Genomic DNA, 21,884 nt, shown 5'->3' on the forward strand with positions numbered 1-21,884 from the left:
GAAGTGTTTTGATATAATGCATGTATGCATTTGGCACATAAAAGGACTCAATAAGTATTATCATTATAATTGTTATTATTTTTTTTTCTTTTCTTTCCTCTGGTGACTTCTTTTTTCTTTTTCTTAAAGATTTTATTTTTAAGTAATCTCTGCACCCAATGTGGGGCTCAAACTTACAACCCTGAGATCAAGAGTCACACGCTCTACCCACTGAGCCAGCCAGGGGCCCCTCTTCTGTTGACTGCTTGCATTGTGTTTTTACATTTTGTTAAATTGAGGTATAATTGGCATATAATGTTATGTTAGTTTCGGCTGTACAACACAATGATTTGATATTTGGATGTACAGTTGACCCTTGAAAAACACAGGGGTTAGGGGCACCAACCTCTGTGTAGTTGAAAATCCATGTATAACTTCTGACTCCTCAAAAACTTAACTCCTAATAGCTTACTGTTGACCAGAAGTCTTACCAATAACAAATGGTTGATTAATACATGTTTTGTATGTTATATGTATTGTATACTGTATTCTTACAATAAAGTAAGCTAGAGAAAAGAAAATGTTATTAAGAAAATTATAAGGGGGACGCCTGAGTGGCCTAGTCAGTTAATCGTCTGCTTTTGGCTCGGGTCATGATTCCAGGGTCTTGGGATAGAGTCCCACATCCGGCTCCTTGCTCAGTGGGGAACCTGCTTCTCCATCTGCCTGCCGCTCCCCCTGGCTTGTGTTCTCTCTCTGACAAATAAATAAATAAAATATTTTTTAAAAATCATAAGGAAGAGAAAATACATTTGCAGTACTATCCTGTGTTTATTGAAAAAAATCTGCATGTAAGTGGACCCACAGCGTTCAAACCCACATTGTTGAAGGGTCAACTATATTGTAAAATGATCACCAAAGTAAGTCTAGTTAACATCTGTCACCAAACATAGTTAAAAATTTTGTGTGTGTAGTGAGAACTTTTAAGATTTACTCTCTTAAAAATATGCAATATTTAAAAAAATATGCAGGGTGCCTGAATGGCTCAGTCGTTAAGCATCTGCCTTTGGCTTGGGTCATGATCCCAGGGTCCTGGGATCGAGCCCCACATTGGGCTCTCTGCTCAGCGGGAAGCCTGCTTCTCCCTCTCCCACTCCCCCCTGCTTGTGTTCCTGCTCTCACTATCTCTCTCTGTCAAATAAATAAAATCTTTAAAAAAATATAAAAAATTAAAAAAATAAAATATATGCAATACAGTATTAACTATGGTTGCCAAGCTATATATCGCATCCCCATGACTTACTTGGTAACTAGAATTTTGTAATGTTGACTCCACCCAATTTGTGCCCCCTTTCAACATTTTTACTTGTCGCATATTTTTTATGGGAGCTCAATAAATATCTATAATAGACTGACTTTAGATTTTCACATTAAGACACAACACTAATTACATATACAAGTTAAAAATGGCAACCATGAAGCTAAAAGGACAGCATTGTGACTTTTTCGGGGAGCTAATTTCTGAACAGTCTACACTTGGAACAATTTTTGTAATGTTAAGGAAGAATTTGACCATGTTAGTGGAGCTAACCAAATGTTACCATCCCACATAGTTACGAGTTTAATGCCTGGGTTTAGTCAGAAAAAGGAAAAGTTACATAATGCCATATGGGCAGGCTCATATGTAGTATCTTTGAGGATTGAGAGCTGTAGGAAAAAGTAACATTTTCCAGAGGCAGAGAGGAAACATTTTTATCCTCAAAGCTATTGCAAACTGATACTTTTCCTCCTGCCCCTTTCTGTGCTCATGAAGGTTTAATGCTAACCTTTTTTCCCTCTGTATATTTTGCTATATAAACTGTATAGTAACCTATTGCTGTGTAACAAATTAACCCAAACCTAGCAACTTAAAACCACAAACATTTATTACTGCACATAGTTTCTGAGGGTCAGAAATCAGGGAGTGGCTTAGCCAGTGGGGTCTGGGTTAGTGTCTCTCTCCCAAGGTTGCACTCAAGGTGTCTGCTGGGCCTGTAGTTATCTGAAGGTTGACTGGACTGCAGGATCTGCTTTCCAGTTCCCTCTGTTGGTTGTTGGCAGGCTTCACTTCTTTGTTGGCTTTTGGGCAGAGGCCTGAGTTTCTCATCTATGCCTCTTTGTAAGAATGGCTGCTTACAACATGGTAGCTGGCTTTCCTTAGACAGAGAGAGAGAGAGAACAACCAAGATGGCCACCTTAGTGTCTTTAAAAACCTATCTTGGAAGTGACATACCATCACTTCTGCTGTACCAACCCTAGTATGATGTGGGAGGAGACAACACAAGGATGTAGTAAATTCCAGGAGGTGGGAATCACTGGGAGCCATCTTGGAGGCTGGCTGCCACAGACTTCCTCTATTAGTAGAGTTTCAGCTGTTGTCATGATAGGTAACCAATCCATATCTACAGGCTTGTCTTTTGGGTTTTCCTGTGTTGTTTCAAATTCCTGTTGTCTGAAAGTAAATTTATCATTTCCCTTTCTGTGCCTTTCTGATGTTTTTTTAAAAAGTAATTTAGGTTCACAACCTCGAAGCCATTTTTTTCATTTCTCTTTTTCTTATCACTGCTCAGGTACCAATTTTATATTTTCTTTCTCTGGTATCTCCCAAATCATCTTTTTTATGTTCCTATAGCTACCGTCCTTGCAAGATCCTTACTGCTTCATACCCACAAATGAAATGCTGCCTGAGTAATACCCTGACTTTGAGTCTCTCCTTTCTCCAGACTGACCCTAAATCTTGATTTCATTATGTCACACCTTGTGACCTGTCCATTAAAATTCAGGTACTTTTACTCAAGATCCTTAGCCTATGGGCTGATACCTTATTGGGTATATATAATAGTATGGACAAGGGGGCTTTTGTGAGAAAATCAATCCATGCACTAAGGTTTATATAGGATGTAAAAAATTACCTTGAACATTGCAAGATGATGGAAAGTTTATTTTTTAAATCTTGTTAAGTTAAACAGTAAAGTTTGGAAAAAATTACAGCCTGGCTTCATTTTTAAGGAGAACAAATATTTGTATTGTTTTACTGGTAGATAATTGCTATTACAGAAATCAAAGCATTTTGCTAGCAACATTTTGATAGTGAAGAAGAGACTTGTTCTAGAGGGTTGGGCGTTCATTTGGTAGAATGGTTTATGCTGGGCATCATAAGAAGTATACATTCAAACAGCAAGCCTCAGAGTCAGCCTGTGTCTTAAGTTCTCAGGAGAGATACTTTTGTTTTTTTCCCACCCGGAGCCCAGGCTGCCCAACAGATAAACTTGCATATTATTTCCCTTTGCCTATGGATGATTTTTCTAGGCCCCCTTATTACTGAGGATGCCTCTCAAGAGGCCCAAAGCTTTGTCTTCTTTTCATGGGTGTTCTTAAGAACCCTAGCCTCTTCAGGCTGTGGAGATGGGCAGTGACTACCACCCCCGCCCCAGTACTTTTCTATCCCCTCACCCCTGGCCAAAGCCTTGGCAACTGCTTACTGCCCTACTTTAGATTCTTCTTTGGTTATTGGCCCTTGGGATTTCTCTTATTTGGTCTTACAGAGAAGAAGGCTTTTTTAGATCATGTAGTTTGCCATATCACTAGAAGAAAAATTAAAATATTTTGCAAACTTGGTGAAGGCTACAAATTTCTCAAAGTTCTTAAGAATGTGCCATTATTTTGTCATTAGAGAGCCTCATACGATAATCCTTGTGCTCATCAAGGAGAAGCTGTTTCTTCTTCCTGAAATGAGACTCCAAAGCCAAGTGTCTACCCACTTGAGCACATTCCCTTCAAGAGTAAAGTCTGGATTTTAATTTAAGTGCATCTTATTCCCAATTTAACTTTTCACCCTTGCCTTTCTTGTTAGGAGAAACAATTGCAGCACTTACAGATATAAGCAGCTTGAATCATCCAGAATCTGATGGCCAGATCACAATTTTTACAGATAAAACAGGAGTTATAAAGGCTGCAAGATTACTTCTTTCTTCAGTGACAAAAGTGTTGTTGCTGGCAGACCGAGTAGTCATTAAGCAGATAATAACATCAAGAAATAAGGTATTTGTCTTTCTCGTGTTTCTATACTTGTGTCTTTTGGGGTTGTTCAAAGGTTGTTTTTTAGGTTAATTACAGGTAATTTGGCAATGCTTATCAATTTTAATTGTTTTACCTCCAGTTGTCTGTAGTTTAAAAGTGGTATTTCTTCTGTACCTATAATTCCTAAACAATGTGTGTACTGGGTCTAAACATTTAGATGTAAATAATATTTCTTCTCAGAAAATCGTTATCTACTTGTTGAGGTTTATTCGTGTAAGCTTTTCATGTGTACAAATTTGGGAAGAAAAGCCAAGAACCATGACAGTGTATGTAGTAGAAACCTAGTTGATAAAAATACCAAATTCCTCAGGACCTTTTTTTTTTTTTTCAGAGTCAGAGGATAATAATTTATAAGCTTAAAAAAATTCAGTCATCTGAAATTGCAGTTACCAACACTACAAGAAATTTCTTTATGCAACATCCCTAGAGGTTATGAATAATCATAAAGCTTGCAGAATAAATTTAAACTCTCCAGTCTAGAACTCTTTCCAGTTGCTCAGATAATGGTCGTGCTCCCCCATCATCCAGCAAAGCCAGGGCATGGACAGTCACTTCTTTCCCTGGATAATTCCCTAGGCAAGGAGGAGGGCAGTCTGCCAGGAAAGGGATTGTCTCAATCAGGTTTGAGGACAGCACTACCTGATGGGTGTTGAGTGAACTAAAGAGTGTGAGTTTCAAGCAAAAAAGAAATTGGAGAGGTGGATCGGGCAGTGCTGGAGTGATAGGGAAAAAACCCCTATCTCTTTGAAAGACGGAGTTTCTGCTCAGCGGTAGCAATCTGCCTTATCTGTGCTAGTCGCCTGGACTTCCTGAGCTGCCAGCGCAGGTTAACGTGCCAAACAGCCATCATATCCTCATTTTCAAAAGTAAACACAGGATATCTGTGTTTTCTTTACCTATCTTGGTCTGACGAAAGCTAATCCAGTACTATTATTTCAAGAGAAAAGTATTTGAAAATATATTTCACATCTATTTACTTTACTTTTAATATCAAGAAAACACCTAACATTGTCTGTGGGCTCTACAATTGGTCTCTCACTTTTTTTTTTTTTTGCCCCTGGCTACCCAAAGCCTCTTGGCAGTTAGTTTGTTCAACACAGACAATTCCTGACTGATCCATACTGTTTTCCTGCTTTCGAAGCACCACACCTTCCTTTCCACTCCTCACTGTGCAGGTGACCTTCCTTCCACTTTCTTGGGAAGAATGGGGTTCCCCAAAGTGAACCTTAAGGCTTCTGTGTATTACCTTGATCCTCCCTGTCTCCCTAGCTCTCTGAAGATAGGATTACCTCTGTCCTGCACATGTCCACCTTCTCCGGACTTCGCTACATAAATGATCTCCTCCTGTATATCAAGGTGTTTCTTGTACTCTTTTTCCTTTTAATTTTCAAGTAAGCTCAGGTCTCCCCATCATAAAAACAAATCATTCCCTAGATGATTCTAACCTTTGGATGTGCTTCTACTTCTCTGGGCTCCTCCTTCCCTGTCTTCCCCTGTGACGACTCCTTCTCAGCTCTCCCCTAGAATTCAGAGTTTCTCCTTTTTCCTTTCTCTTCAGACTTGACATCTCAGTCTCTTTCATGTCTACACCTGACAATCAAATATTCTCTGTTTTGCAGGTTCTTGCAACTATGGAAAGACTAGAGAAAGTGAATAGCTTTCAAGAGTTTGTCCAAATATTCAGTCAGTTTGGAAATGAAATGGTGGAGTTTGCACATCTAACTGGAGATAGACAAAATGTATGTGTTTACCACATTTAAACATTTTCAAATACATGCATACTTTTTCATTTGGATGGAGGTGTGATCTTTGTGATTATCTGGGTTGGTTTATTTGCTTATTAAATTTATAACTTTGGTGTTGAAAGCCTTTCATAAAGGAGCTAGGATAAAGTAAGTAAATTTACGTGACTTTTTTTTTTTTTTTGCATACATGTAATAGTTAAATATGTTCTTTTTTTTTTTTTAAAGATTTTATTTATTTATTTGAGAGAGAGAATGAGAGAGCATGAGAGGAAAGAGGGTCAAAGGGAGAAGCAGACTCCCTGCCGAGCAGGGAGCCCGATGTGGGACTCGATCCCAGGACTCCAGGATCATGACCTGAGCCGAAGGCAGTTGCCCAACCAACTGAGCCACCCAGGCGCCCCAGTTAAATATGTTCTTACCACACATACTAGGAAAGGTCATATTTGCCTTCAGGGCTCAGATCTAATACTTCCTCTTTTAGGAAAATACATTTGACTCTTCTACCAGGGCTCAGGCAAATAAATTGAGTCATCATATATATTCTGTTAGTATTTTATTCTGTTTCTGTTTTTGTAATGTGTTATGTATTATTCTGCTGTTATCTATTTCTGTCAGTTTTCTCAGTAGTAATAAGTCAAGCCGTTATTTATCTGCATTAGCTATGTGTTAGGTACTTGATACACATGATCTCATTAATTTTGAAAACATTCCTGTAAGACAGGTATTATTACTGTTTTACACCTGAGGAGATAGAACCTGAGAGGATAATAAACTTTCCCAAGGTCACTCATCTAGCAGGTTGAACTTCGTTATGTCTGATTTTGGAGCCTGTAGTTTTTAACCTACACTGTGATATTAGTGTTTTATAGGTCTGTTCCTCAATTTAGACTGTAAGCCCCCCAAATTTAGGGAGGTGGAAGACCATATTATATTTAGAGTTGACTTTTCTTTGTTGGGGTATTCATGCATTAGTTCATCTTGTCAGCAGGTTAGATATATAATAAGGGACCTCTTGAGATGTTTTGGTGTAGTCCCATAGAGTATCATCATGTTGGATGTGAACTTTCCTGGTTGTAGCTGGAGCTGGAAGAGGGGTATTGGCCTGGAAAGTGGCAGGCTGGTTTGTATGCTTCACCTAGTGCTTCTTGGACCATCTGGGTTTTATGGAGGCCTCTTTTTGTCCTGGGGACTAGACCTCTCTAACAGATTGAAATGCCCTCTTTTTCGCTCATTTGTTATCACCGTACAATAGATGGTATCTTGTATGGCCTACAACCCACAAATGGAAAGACTGACTAATGTGACAGGTGAAAATTTTGTGTAATTCAAATTTCAGTGTCCATAAGTAAAGTTTTGTTGGGACACAGCCATGTTAGTTTGTTTATGGATTGTCTCAGGGTGGCTTTCACACTGCAATGGCAGAATTAAGTAGTTGTTTCAGACTCTGACCCAGAAAGCCTGAAAAATTTATTATCTGGCCTTCTGTTGAAAATGGCTGCTGACCTCTGATTTAGATGGCCATGACCAAATTATTATAAGAGTATTTGGTTCTAGATTTAATCACACTGTTTAGGTACTTTCTATAATAGCACACATCCTTATCAAGGGCTCTATGAAGAGAAACTAAAAGAAAATAATTCAAAGCATGGTGCCTGCTCCAGATTTCATAATCTAGTTGGAGAAAATGATAGACCCGAGAAACATCTTCAGATTGTTTCAGAGCAGTGGTGCCTGGGTGGCTCAGTCGTTAAGCGGCTGCCTTCTGCTCAGGTCATGATCCCGGGGTCCTGGGATCAAGGCCCACATCGGGTTCCCTGCTCACCGGGAAGCCTGCTTCTCCCTCTCCCACTCCCCCTGCTTTTGTTCCTGCTCTTGCTGTCTCTCTCTCTCTGTCAAATAAATAAATAAAATCTTAAAAAAAAAAAAAAAAAAGACTGTTTCAGAGCAGCATATTGGTTAAGTTTAACCAGACATGGTCTCTGAAAGAGTTGACTTCTAAGTATCTAATCTGAAGGAAATAATAACCCATAACTGCTCGATAACTAGGTCACTCTTTTTTTTTTTTTAAAGATTTTTTTTTTATTTATTTGAGAGAGAATGAGAGAGAGAGAGAGAGCACATGAGAGGGGGGAAGGTCCGAGGGAGAAGCAGACTCCCTGCTGAGCAGGGAGCCCATGCAGGACTTGATCCCGGGACTCCAGGATCATGACCTGAGCCGAAGGCAGTTGCTTAACCAACTGAGCCACCCAGGCGCCCTAACTAGGTCACTCTTTTTTTTTTTTTTTTTTAAGATTTTATTTATTTATTTGAGAGAGAGAGAGAATGAGAGAGAGCACATGAGAGGGGGGAGGGTCAGAGGGAGAAGCAGACTCCCCGTCGAGCAGGGAGCCCGATGTGGGACTCGATCCAGGGACTCCAGGATCATGACCTGAGCCGAAGGCAGTCGCTTAACCAACTGAGCCACCCAGGCGCCCCTAACTAGGTCACTCTTAACGGAGTAAAGCATAGGACGGTTGTTTCGGGTCGGGAGTGAGGTATATCCACGTGGGCACAAGAATGTCAGGTGTGCAGGCCACCAGCGTGCGAGCCGCGAGGCCTCCCACTGCTCCGTCTCAGGCCCTCAGTCCCTGGCTCTGCCACCCTCAGTAAGGGCACCTGCTTCTTTCCACAGTGTGTTGATGGATTTAGATCAAAGCGGTGACATTTTATCAAACTTTCTCCTGGTTTTCTTCACTTTGTCACTTTTTAAACAATGTTACTTAATTGATTCTTGTTGTGTAAATGATTTTTTTCATGAAATTGTTTGCAGGATCCTAGACCGCTCAGTGGTTTTATTTCTTTTTTAGGATCTGAAAGACGAGAAGAAAAAGGCAAAAATGGCAGCAGCCAGGGCCGTTCTTGAAAAGTGTACAATGATGCTTCTCACAGCCTCAAAGGTAGGGACCCTCTTGTTTTACCTGCTTAAATGCATCTACTTTATATGGTTTACATTTTTAAAAAGGTCGAAGTGATAACTTGGAGCATAGGCTACAGCAGTCAGATCTCAGTTATCCTTTAGCAAGAAGGCTCACTTCCTTCCCCGGTTCCAGACGGCAGTCAGTCCGCGAGTCAGCGCTCCGTGAGCAGCCGAGCGCAAGGTGGCGTGTGAGGTGCCGGGAGTCGGGGCCTGTCACGCACGGTCACTGCCCACAGGGTTTGCCAGGCTCGTCGGGGAGCCAACACATGTACTGTCGAAAAAGCGAGGCAAGTTAGAATCTGTTAAGTAACAGTGGAGTATTAATCCAGCCTTTGGTTTGTTTATTCTGTAAATTCGTATGTCTGGTTCCTTATTCTACTATTAACAAAATTGTCAGTCGAGCGCTGGTGATTCCAAACAGCAGCTGGCCAGCAACTCGGTACAATTCAAGAAAAAACTAGTCAACAGCTCGTGAGCAGTTTATTTAGAATTGCCTTGTCTGCTCGCAGGATTTACTCTAGGCTGGGTTAGTGAGGCCACCACAACAGCTCCCTGGGGCCGGCTTGCAAGGCTCTGTTCACATGGAGGCCCCCTGAGCAGCTTTCATTCACATCATTCTTAAAAAGTCAAAGATATATCCACTGTCATAGAACATGTGTTCATGTGTGCTCGTCCTCGTTCTTTTTTAGGTTTTGCACAGGGAAGGCAACATTTTAAAATAGTTCTAATCGTGATGAAGATAGTTTCCCCCCAAATTTTAAGTGAACTTATTGAGGTATAAAGATACAGTTTTGCATTCTGCCTTTTTCACTTAACCTTGCTATCGCTTTTTACTCATCCTGCTTCCACTTTTAGTGAGGAGAAGCAGCTGGGTGAGCCAGGGACCCAGGAGATTTTGGTAAAGAACCATTTTTATTAGCATGATATGTTCTCTGTAAGATTTTGTGTATTATGGTATGGGCCCAATCTGAAAATAAAAATTTTCAATTGTTTTGAAGACATGTCTCAGGCATCCCAACTGCGAATCAGCCCATAAAAACAAAGAGGGAGTATTTGACCGAATGAAAGTGGCATTAGATAAGGTGATTGAAATCGTGACTGACTGCAAACCAAGTGGAGAGACTGACATTTCTTCTGTCAGTATTTTTACTGGAATTAAAGAATTCAAGGTAAGAATAGAGAGAATGTATTTTTTTCTTTCCATATCAGAGGAACATCTTTAGAGGTAGTATCCATGTTCTGGTATAATATTTTAGGATAGATGCTTCACAAAAGCAGAGATTTTTCTTTAACACAGTGTCACTCTGTATAAACTTAATATTCGGTAACATTTGGTTTAGTGTAGTTTGTATGGAGAACGTTGGTCTGGGGTTATGGTAGCTCCCGGGCCCTGTGTCACTGCATGGTTCAGCAGAAGCCTCCTGTCCTCTGTTTAGAAAGGTGTTCCCTGCCCAGTCTTTTGAGCAGTGCTGTGCTATCCGTCTGTGGCTGGTGACAGACAGCAAATGGTTTCTGCTGGAATCCCTACTCTTCCCTGAGCTCTATGGTGGATATTTTGAGACTTTAATAATAGTAATAGTATTCATGTTAATTAAAATCTGGAATGAACACTAATACATGCTAACATGTATTATTGAGCATTTACTCTGTGCCAACCCTGTTCCGAATGCTTTAAATGTATGTACCTGTAAAATCCTATAAGAACTATTGCTACTATACTGTTGGGGAGACTGAGAAATAGAGATTAAGTAATTTGCCAGCAAGAAAGTGCCAGAGTTAGGATTTGAAACCAGGCAGTCTGACTCAGAATCCCCCCCATTTTCGGGCAGAACTTCTCATGGGAAGTCAGAGAGCTGGTGAAGGTGCTCTCTGGGTCTGATTGAGGAGGGCCCTAGGAAATCATCTCGTACAAGCCCTCATTTAACAGCTGGGAAGACTGAGGCCCTTAGAAGTTATCTATAGGCTAAGGGCTGCAGTGAAGATGGCATTCCTTCCGTCTTTTTAATTCCTACTTAGGTAGGAACATGGGATGAAAGAAAGTCATGGAAAGAACAGTTATTTTTAGGGGCTGTTGTCTTCCTGAATATTATCTAATTTAATCACTAACTTCCCTTTTAGGTGGGTACTATTATCATTGTGTTTTTGAGGAGGAAAGCTAGTAAGTGGTAGAACCCTTCTTTAGAACCAGGACTCGCTAATCCCAAAGTCCGTGACCTTTCAGTTGATGCCTGTGGGTTTGCCTGTATGCTGCTGGTCCTGCCCTAACTCTCTTTCTGAGGGGAAAGAAGCTACAAAGACCAGTCATGGTTTTAGAGTTTGTATTGCCTGAGGGATCTTAGAGCTTATTTTACTAATCCCCTCTTTTTATAAAGGCCGAGGGGGAGATGTCTTGTCAAGGGTTAAAGGATAATTAGGGAAACAAATAGGACGAGAGCCAAGTCTTTTGCTTCTTGCTGCTACCCTTGGGTAACCCCAGGTTACCTCGGGGCGGAGCTGTGCCTGAGGCTGCTGCAGCCGGGCTAGCTGCTGACCCTTCACCAGCTGCAGTCTGCAGGGCGGAGCTTTTACGGATAGACTCTGTCTCACCATCAGTGGGTATCTTTTTGGCATCTTACCATTTTTCCTGGTGGAGAGTATAATCTGTAGATGGAGACGGGATGCTTTACTGTGCTCGGTACTGTGAATATGTGGACGAATCTTAGGAAACCATATAAATGAATGGCTTTTGAAAAAACAACTCTACTCAGTTGCTGTTTTTTAATTTTATTTTTAAAAACATTTTTTAAAAACTATTTATTTGTCAGAGAGAGAGAGAGAGCACAAGCAGAGGGAGCTGCAGGTAGAGGGAGAGGGAGAAGCAGGCTCGCCACTGAGCAGGGAGCCGGATGCGGGACTCGATCCCAGGGCCCTGGGACCATGACCTGAGCCGAAGGCAGATGCTTAACCAACTGAGCCACCCAGGCGCCCCTCAGCTGCTGTTTAAAAGCATGTGTATGTTCTTTCAAAGGGGAGAATCAAAAACCTTAACATAAATGGTGTATGATCAACATGATTGATTTTTATGTTGTAATTCTGTTTAAATTCTAAATTCTCAGATGCTCCTTGTCAATTCCATACCTCACTTTTATCCATGTTCTTTCCTAGCTTAAAAAAAAAAAAAAAAGCCATCTACCTAGGATGGGGTGGTTACCTGAGACACCTTGGGCCAAGAGGAGGAGGGGAAGCAGGCCCCGACTATGGCCTCTTGACCTTCCCAAATCTTGGTATTTTCGTGGGTCCTGTGAAAATGGGTCAGATGTAAGGATTAACTTGAGACTATGTTTGTGAAAGGACTTTAAAGTGCTAAACAAATGTAAGCTATTCTTACCAGCACATTCAGTGTGAGCACAGTCTTGGTCATCACCGCGGATCGCCTCTTGGGCCAAGTTGTTTTGTGACTCCGCTCATGGGCTGGCGTTTAGACCCAGCTGCAGCGGCATAGTGTCACGTAGGCAGCTGAGAGAGAGAAAGATGCGCCAGTGAACACATGTCCGTCACGCGTTCCGGGAACTCTGAGCACAGGATGGCTGAAGTGACAGGTTGTTGGGAACTTGAGGGGTGGTTGGACAGACTGTCAGAAAGATCTATAAAGTCAAGACCCTAGAGGATTTTGTGTTACGCAGTAGAAATTTGAGCTTAATTTTATACGTGGTGAGGAGTCAGTTAGAGGGAGGTGGCAATATCAGAAGCTTTCCATTTTAGAAAGATGATACAGGTAGAGGATGGTAGAGAAAGTTTTGGTCAGGGAGGTGCTGTCGGACATAAGTCAAAATGTAGGGAGACCGGTTAGGTTACTAGGAGAGTTTTGCTGAATTAAGGAAGGAAAATTTGGTGCCTTTCCCAGCCCTTCCCATACTCACACCCTCCATACCCTGCCCCCCTGGGCTCAACACAAGTTCATATTTGGGTGTAGCATCTTTCAGGACTTTGCCTCAGCACCTTCTCAGGTGCAAATTCTCTACCTGTGGGCTGGTTCATTTTTCCTACCGGTTGCTACATGATCATGCTTTTCTGCCTTAGTATTTACTGACTTCATAGGACTGTTGTATTAACAGCTGTTGTAGTGAATCTCTGCATGGTTGCTGGTGGCCCTTGAGCAACGTGTCCTGGAGAATAGAGTCATCACTAGAGGTTGTATTTCCCCCCGAGCCCTCAGACAGGGAAGGAAATGGCTAGTGTCTCTCTGGGCACTCTTAGAAGTTACAGCGCATTTGGTTATGTGGGAATATTGCCTCATGCAGATGGATATCCTTTCTGTTCTCAGATGAATATTGAAGCTCTTCTGGAGAATCTTTATTTTCAGTCAAAAGAGAATCTTTCTGCTACTCTAGAAGTCATTTTGGAGCGCACTGAGGACTTTACGGATTCTGCCTACACCAGCCATGAGCACAGGGAACGCATCTTGGAACTGTCCACTCAGGCAAGACTGGAACTGCAGCAGTTACTTTCTGTGTGGATTCAAAGTGTAAGAACTTTTTTTCGTCAGAGCGATCCTATACTATAGCTTTTTCCTAAAGCTCTGAGAATGTGGTCTGGAATGGGACAAGGATGTCTCATCCCTTTTCTCCCTCCTTCTTGGCCCGAAGCATCCTTCCCATCCAGCGCTCACAGTACTTGCCATTTCTAGGCCTGCTGTTTCTCAGTTGCTCATCCTGGCCAGCCTCATTCTGTACCACCATCACTATCACAAGTTCATCCCATAATCCCCACTCGTCCACCAAACTCGCCTCTGGAAAATTCCTCCCCAAAATGCTTCTTCAGAGTGAAGAGCCCTACCTAGAGGTTCTCGTCCCCTGAGTCTTACTGCCAAAGCCATTCACACGTGCACAGTGCTTAACTCTGAGGACAGCTGATTTATAGACACAACAATTTATTTTATTATTTTTTAGAGAAAGAAGGAAGGGAAGGGGGGAGGGAGAGGGAGAGAGAGAATGTGAGCATGGAGCCTGAGGTGGGGCTCGATCTCACAACCCTGAGATCATAACCTGAGAGGGAATCAAGAGTCAAACACTTAACCAACTAAGCCACCCAGGCGCCCCTGCAGAACAACAATTTAGACAATTTATTGACGCCTAGACTCAGTGAAGACAAGGGTAGATCCAGCAAGCAGGTAAAAAATTTTTCAACCTTGCACTGATTCCTGGTCTAAGATTGTAAGCAGCCTACCTCTCAGGTAGACTGCTGGTGTGCATACAGCCTGGGAGGTTATGTAGTGAGAATGGTAAAGATGGACAGAGTTGGGGGTCCCTGGCTGGCTTATGGTAGAGCATGCAACTCTTGATCTTGGGGTCATGAGTTCGAGCCCCATATGTGGTGTAGAGTTTCCTTAAAAAAAATTTAAAAAAAGATGGACAGAGTGGGACAACATAGAAAGTGTGTATCCAGACTCTTGTAGAGAATGGTTACAAAATTGAAAGGTAGAGGCTTGAGACTGGGCTGTGGCACTATTTATTTATTTCTTAGACCTAGGGTATGTCAAAAAAAGTATTTAATGTGATTTACAACGTACAGTGTAGATGGAGCAAACATGGCAGCTGTGAACAAAGGCTTTGGCAGTAAAGACAAAGAGGGGTGAATGTGGCTGAGAATAGTGAATGAAGCAGCAGTTGACTTTCATGTAAAGCGATTGATTTTTGAATGAAGAGTGGATATAAATCAAGATTTCTCCTGTTCCTTGGCATCATGACAGTGCAAATGCTCATATTAACGGGAAACTAACCTAGAGTAGAGTGCTGTCACGGCTAAAAGCAGTATTTTGTGATTACTTTGAAATATCTATGTGATATCTAATCTGAAGTGTAGATTGCTTCAGTTTTAAATTTTAAACCCAACAGTCCACATGAAGAGTTTCTGTGAGGAAATGCTGTGTTGGGAATCCGAGTCTGTCAACACTTAAATTTGTAATTAGCACCTTTCCCATATTTCACAAGCACTCAGATCTCTGAGTCTGCATGCCAGATGTATTGTTCATTCATTCATTTTTTTCAGCATTTGTTACTGAGTGCCTTTTGTATGCCAAGCACCGGAAATCTAAAGATGAATAAGATAAAATCTTTGCCTCCAAGAATTTTGCAGTGGAGAAAAGTGTGGGAAGGGGTAAGACAAGTACAGAAAGCTTTGTTAAGTGTCCTACCAGAGGTACAGACCATGTGTTGCAGGGACTTGAAGGAGGGCAAATTTATATTTAGGGAGAGGAATCAAGAAGACTTCTTGAAGATATTGGCATTTAACTTTGATTTATCCACTCTAAGAACTGAGTACCTCTACCTTACATTTGCTGTGCCAGGTATTATGTATTCATTGGTGAGCAAAATAAATGTGATCCCAGCCTTCATGGAGCTTACCAAGGCCTAGTGGGGAAGATCGACTTTAATCAAAAAAAATAAAATAAAAAAAGTAAATATGTAATTGTAAACTAGAATAATTACTTAGAGAAAGATTAGAATGGGTAAGAAGAGAGCCTAATTTAGATTGTGTGATCTGAAAAGGCCTTTCTGAGAAAGAGACATTTATGTAGAGACTTAAAGGTAAATAGGATTTTAATTTTTAACTCCATTAAGAGCGAAGAGATGAGCATTCTGGGCAGAAGATAAAATAGAATCATTTTAGACATGATAAATTTATTAACAAAATGAGATTTTAAAAATTCATCTTTTTATAGTTACAATGGGAAAATATAACTAGATAGTTAAAATCCTATTTTCCATTCTGTCCATAAAAAGGTGAATTTTTAAAATCTACTTTTTTTATAACTCACAGAATGATATTAAACATTTATTATAATTTATTGTTCAAGTGAAATTGGAGTTACCAGATTAAAAAGATGAGGTAACACTATATATACATATTTTTAATTTTTAGCAAAGCAAGAAAACAAAAAGTATTGCTGAAGAACTAGAACTCGCTGTATTGAAAATCAGTCACAGTCTCAAAGAACTTAAGAAAGAAGTAAGTATAGTTTGAAATTTAGCCTCTTTTAGTCCTTTGCTAGTTTATGTGGCATGGTATGTACGAAGTGCCTTAGCAGTAGTAGTATTAGGTCTGTGTGCCCAGAAGATGGTTTTCCATTTTGAAGTCACTGCTTTTTGTAATGCCGTCCTTCTCAAAGCTTGTACGTGGATGTTCATAGCAGCTTTATTTATAATAGCCCCACACCGGAAACAGCCTAAGTTTCCATCCACAGGGGAATCAATAAATGAATTTTGGTATATAACTGTAACAAGTATTATTCAGTATTAAAAAGCAACAATATTTTTTTTTTTTAAGATTTTATTCATTTATTTGAGAGAGAATGAGCTAGAGAGAGCATGAGAGGGGGGAGGGTCAGAGGGAGAAGCAGACCCCCCGCCGAGCAGGGAGCCCGATGCGGGACTCGATCCAGGGACTCCAGGATCATGACCTGAGCCGAAGGCAGTCGCTTAACCAACTGAGCCACCCAGGCGCCCCTAAAAAGCAACAATATTGATACAGGTAATCATATGGATGAATCACTAAAACATAACACTGAAAGAGGTCAGACACCAAAGAGTGTGTGTTTGTGTGTGAGTGGATGTGTATATATATAATTCCATTTAGAAGGAATTCTAGCAAAGGCAATACTAATTTATAGTGACAGAAACCAGATCAGTGGCTGCCTGGGGTCAGAAGTTGGGGGATATTTACTACAAAGGGGCATGGGAGAACTTTGGGTGATAAAGGAAATGTATTAAAGGGCACCTGGGTGGCTCAGTTGGTTAAGCGACTGCCTTCAGCTCAGGTCATGATCCTGGAGTCCCGGGATCGAGTCCCGCATCGGGCTCCCTGCTCGGCGGGGAGTCTGCTTCTCCCTCTGACCCTCCCCCCTCTCATGCTCTCTGTCTCTCATTCTCTCTGTCTCAAATAAATAAATAAAATCTTTAAAAAAAAAAAAAGGAAATGTATTAAATACTGTTTGTGGTGGTGGTTACGTAGATATAAATGTCAAAACTCATCAAACTGTACCCTTGGTACATTTTGCTGTATATAAACTATAACCTTAATGTAATTGATTTTTAAAAATATTTTTTGGGGCGCCTGGGTGGCTCAGTTGGTTAAGCGACTGCCTTCGGCTCAGGTCATGATCCTGGAGTCCCGGGATCGAGTCCCGCATTGGGCTCCCTGCTCAGTGAGGAGCCTGCTTCTCCCTCTCCCACTCCCCGTTTGTGTTCCCTCTCTCGCTGTGTCTTTCTCTGTCAAATAAATAAATAAAATCTTTAAAAAAAATAAAAAAATAAAAAAAAATATTTTTTGGTTGAGAATTCCCTGCTTCCTGCAAGACTTGGTCATCTCATGACTTATTTGATCACTCTCAGGTTATTGAAAGTCACTGCAAGTCAGATGTTTGCCAACTACATCCAGGCTGTGTGTTTTAAGTCAAGTTTGGGGAGACATAGTCCTGTCCGTGTGCTTACATATTGTCTACTGTTTTTTCACAACAAATCGAGTAGTTGCAGTAGACACTGTGCAGCCTGAAAAGCCTAAAATATTCCCTATGTGGCCCTTTACAGACTAAGTTTGCCAGTCCCTGCCTTAGGTCATGAAACACAGTCTCAGTTCCATAATTAGGATGATTTCTCCAATACATTAATTGCTGCTTTGCTATTCATTCAATTATAGGACTTACCCCTGTTTCCCAGCTCTCAGCCTCGCCTAGGGCTTTTGGGAAATGTGTGTGTGGTCTCTGATCTCTTTTCACACCTTTCTTCCTTTTCCCCCCTCCCTCTTAGCTTCAGTTCCCAATCTTTGCCAGGTGTGTGTGGCTCAAGGCCAAAAGAGAGGAAGTAGGAAGGTGGAAAGTTCTTTGAAACTGGTGCCCTTACAGGATGCTTTGGGCTCTGTTTAGGCTGACTTTGTCTCTCCTGGATGATTGCGTGTGTTCTTCAGAGGCCCTCCTGTGGGGCCCTCCAGCTCCTCACGGCAGCTCCTGTGCCGTCCTGCTCCCTCTACTCTGGGGTGCACCCAGTAAGCACCCATCAGCTCTCCAAACAGAGCTTCCTTATCTCTAATTCCCTTATTCTTTTATATTTTGCACAGTCAGGGGTTCAAGAGAATGGAATTGGGTTTTGGTTTTCTTTGATAAATTATATACATGATGATTCGTTTCACATTTTAGTGGACCTTCATTTTACCATCTTATTAAACATAGAAGGATGTTATGGTTTTCTTTGGTTTAAAAAAAAGCCTATCCATGTTTTTCCAGCCTATTCAATTTTAACTGAACTATTGTTAAAATTTGACTGTCAGTAAGAGGATTAAATCCTTTGGTGATAGACTGAGCAGCTTTCCACCAGCTTCATTTTCTTTACCTCTGAAATGAGTGTAACAACATCAACCTAGAAGAATTTTTTTTTTTAAGATTTTATTTATTTATTTGACAGAGAGCGAGAGAGGGAACACAAGCAGGGGGAGTGGGAGAGGGAGAAGCAGGCTTCCTGTTGAGCAGGGAGCCTGATGTGGGGCTCAATCCCAGGACCCCGGGATCCTGACCTGAGCCGAAGGCAGACGTTTAACGGCTGAGCCACCCAGGCGCCCCTAGAAGAATTTTTATAATGATTAAGGCAGATGGTCTCTATAAAACCGCTGTCAGTTCATTGCGCAGAGTGAACTTTGGGTTTATTCACCCTTCCTCCCTTAGGCGTGGTAATAAGTTGTCTCTAGAACCACTCAGATTTACGTGACTGTGGGCAAGTCACTCAGTCTCTAAGGACCTGTTTCATAGTCTGTAAAATAAAGGGCTGGCATTAGGTATTCTCTAAGGCCCTGATGGTTAAAAAAAATCTTTTAAAATTCTTATGTGGCATTTAGTTTCCAAAGGAAAGTACATTTTAATGTCTTTGTTTCTGACTGTAATTATTCTCACTTGATTGCATGAATGCGGACTACCCCATTGTTAATTTTGTAGAAAGTCCTGTAATTTGAATTGACATTGGATTATTTCCAGGAAAAAAAAAATCACTTGATTCAATAGGCTTCGTTCAAAGTCAGATTTTCCTTAGGACAGTGTTATTAAAAACAATCTCTTCCTGGAGAACCCCAGAATAACCCGTCACATCATTTTTTTTTTTTTTCTTTAACAAAAAGCAGGATGAAGGGAAGATTTTGGAGTTAATAGTACCCAAAGATATCTGCTGAGAGTGGGCCATGCTTAAAATCCATTCCAAGTCAAATACAGCCTCGGGGTTTTGGTTACCCTTTGTCTGTCATTTATCCTGTGACCCAAGAGTTGGGGAGTAAAGTTCTAGATAGCAACTACAGGTGGGCTGTAACCCCCTGAGGGAAGGGAGTATGTCCTACTTGTCTGTATGTCCAGCCTCTAATACAGTGTCTGCCATGATCTGGGTATCTAATAAAATTGTGTTGAATACCTAATTGATTGAATCTCACATCAGTACCTTTTCAAAAGTCTATTAAACCTTACTGATCATGAACTGCCATTTGATTATCCTCATAGTACTCTGAATACTGTCCTCTTAATACTGTTGTGTTTCTTACTAACTTCCAGAGTAGTGGAAGCATTTTTTAAGTGAGAGAGAAGCTATGTGGGCAAGAACTAGTTAATAGCAGGATGAGAAAGGGACCAGCCATGCCACACTAGCTGAGCAGGTCATCTTCTGCAGACAGCAGTTCTGCCCACATGAGGGGACTCAAAGATGTCCCTGTCACTCCTGCCTGGGAGAAAGGACAAGCTCCCCTGCGTGGCCCAACTGCTACTGTTGCCACAGGAATTTTATGCTTTCCTCTCTCAGTGGATCAAGTGGGGACTGCTCCTTTTTCATTTTTAAAGTGCTTGTGAGCTGCTTGATGACAAAACCTGACTGTTGTGTTTCTTTCATTGCCCTTCACCCCCCACATCTGCAGCTTCACAGGACAGCAACCCAGCTGACAGCAGATCTGTTAAAATACCATGCTGATCATGTGGTCCTAAAAGCATTAAAACTTACTGGAGTAGAAGGAAATTTAGAAGGTTTGGCCGAGTATGCCTGTAAACTCTCTGAACAGAAAGAGCAGCTTGTTGAGGTGAGTAATAGGTTTGTTTGTTAAAGAAATTGTGGTTTCATGATAGCCGTACCATCATCAGGGAATATTGACACAAATATAGTTTGGGGGTAACTTATATGAGCATTTTCTCTGTCTCCTTTGGAATCTTAAAGATACAATGTTTATCTGTCCTGTTCTTAAAACAATCTGGCCTCTAAAACAAAACAAAAAATGCTGGAACCCGCAGATACACTTACTAATCCTCTTGTCCTTATTCTCTCAGAGAGGTTAGGCTTAGGAGTAGAGCAGTGGAGACACATCCTATGACCTTGTTTCTATTTGAACCTGTGGGGTCTCAGCAGGAAAGAGATGGCACACTTGAATTAGGATAATTTAAAGAGACTAATAAAGGAGCTGTTTACAATTACATAGACACGGTGTAGGGGGAACCGTGGGAGTACAGTAATTGGGGTTAGCGATAGCAGAGCTGGTACTGCTGGTAGGCCCAAATTAATCGGGGAGAGGAGTGGTTATTGGAAACTGGAAGGGCATAGAGTCTTTCAGAAAGCCACCATGAGAGGTTCTGATTTCAAGACTACACGCAGAGCCACAGCCCAAGGCAATCCTGCAGGGAAAAAGCATGAGAATAAAGGCCCTTACTGTTTGCATTCCTGCTGGTCTATTGCTGGGGCTTCCCATTGGCCAAACATAGCTGGAGACCACAAATGTCAGTCTCCCAGGGCGTAAAGCAGTTTGAGGAGAAAGGAGAGTGGATGTGGACGGACAAAAGACATTCAGCACAGTATTCCTCCTCTGAACCTCTTCTGTTCTGCCCAAACCTCTGTTGGGTGTTACTGGTGCTTCACCTGCCATTTTTGCTATAATTTCAATTATTAGTTGATATTCTAAGCCTTTCACTTATTGAAAACACTAGACATCTCTTAGTAAAAAATGTATACTTAAGCTGTGTATAACTTGTGCATATCAGGTATATCCAGCATGTATATAAATGCACAGATACAAACCATAGAGCTGTCTCCATATTACCTGCTCTCCCCAGCTCTCCAAATAATGGTTAGAAGGAACCTTAGACTAAGTCGACTACCTTTCTCTCCTTTACTTGCGTACATATGAAAACTGCTAGGGAAAAAAAGAAAAAAGAAAACTGCTAGGGAGCATTCTTAAAATGACTATAGGTACGTCTCCATTTTACAATAGATTTGATGATTATGTTTTTTAAAATAGTTTTTTAAACATGTAATTGACATATAACATTGTGTAAGTTTAAGGTGTACAGCATAATCTCAAATATGTATGTATTTTGAAATGATCACCACAATAAATTTGGTTAACATCCATCACCTCCTCAGATAGTTACAGAAAATTATTTTTCCTTCCTTACAAGTAGAACTTGTAAGATCTACTCTCTTAGCAACTTTCAAGTATACAAAAGAGTACTGTTAATTCTAGTCTTACATATTATATCCTCAGAACATATTTATCTTATAGCTGGAGATTCGTACCTTTTGATTACCTTCACCTGTTATGCTGCTGTTTTGTTTATAAACCAAGTATTATGACTGTAAACAGTTTAATCTTGCTATGTATAGGGATCCTGCAGCAAAATTTTTAAGTGAAAAAAATGTTTTCTGTCTCAAGTCTGAAGATTTTCAATAATTTTCTCTGATAAAGGCTCTTTTCTCATTACATCAACCTTTCCTAATCCAGTGTTTTCTCCAGTGAAAGGTGTGTTAATTAATTGACCCTGAGAGGAAGTGTTGTTTGTTGATAGAATGTATAGCTTGGGGGCGCCTGGATGGCCCAGTCATTAAGCTCCACTCAGGTCACAGCGGGAAGCCTGCTTCTCCCTGTCCCACTCCCTCTGCTTGTGTTCCCTCTATTGCTGGGTCTCTCTCTGTCAAAATAAAAAAAAAAGAATGTGTAGCTTGACATAGTATACCTGAGGGACCTTGGGCAAATCACTTCTCTGAGTGAAGTTGCTTCATACATACAGTGTGTGGGCACTTACTAGATCCTTTCAGAGATTCCTT

The 21,884-nt window shown here is 41.0% G+C and overlaps 1 protein-coding gene across 2 annotated transcripts in view; it reads left to right on the forward strand.

Annotated features, from left to right (window-relative positions):
• Positions 1 to 21,884, forward strand: part of CTNNAL1 (catenin alpha like 1) — a 67,430-nt gene that overhangs the window by 23,819 nt on the left and 21,727 nt on the right. For both annotated transcript variants that reach the window (XM_035016125.1, XM_035016126.1), the window contains exons 3-9: positions 3,872 to 4,059; positions 5,718 to 5,837; positions 8,690 to 8,779; positions 9,798 to 9,968; positions 13,103 to 13,303; positions 15,700 to 15,786; positions 19,714 to 19,872. In XM_035016125.1, coding sequence (XP_034872016.1) covers positions 3,872 to 4,059; positions 5,718 to 5,837; positions 8,690 to 8,779; positions 9,798 to 9,968; positions 13,103 to 13,303; positions 15,700 to 15,786; positions 19,714 to 19,872 — 1,016 coding nt within the window. The remainder of the gene's footprint in view (positions 1 to 3,871; positions 4,060 to 5,717; positions 5,838 to 8,689; positions 8,780 to 9,797; positions 9,969 to 13,102; positions 13,304 to 15,699; positions 15,787 to 19,713; positions 19,873 to 21,884) is intronic.

Source organism: Mirounga leonina, unplaced genomic scaffold, assembly GCF_011800145.1.
Source record: "Mirounga leonina isolate KUSES-001 unplaced genomic scaffold, KU_Mleo_1.0 Mir_170, whole genome shotgun sequence".
NCBI classification, from domain to species: domain Eukaryota; kingdom Metazoa; phylum Chordata; class Mammalia; order Carnivora; family Phocidae; genus Mirounga; species Mirounga leonina.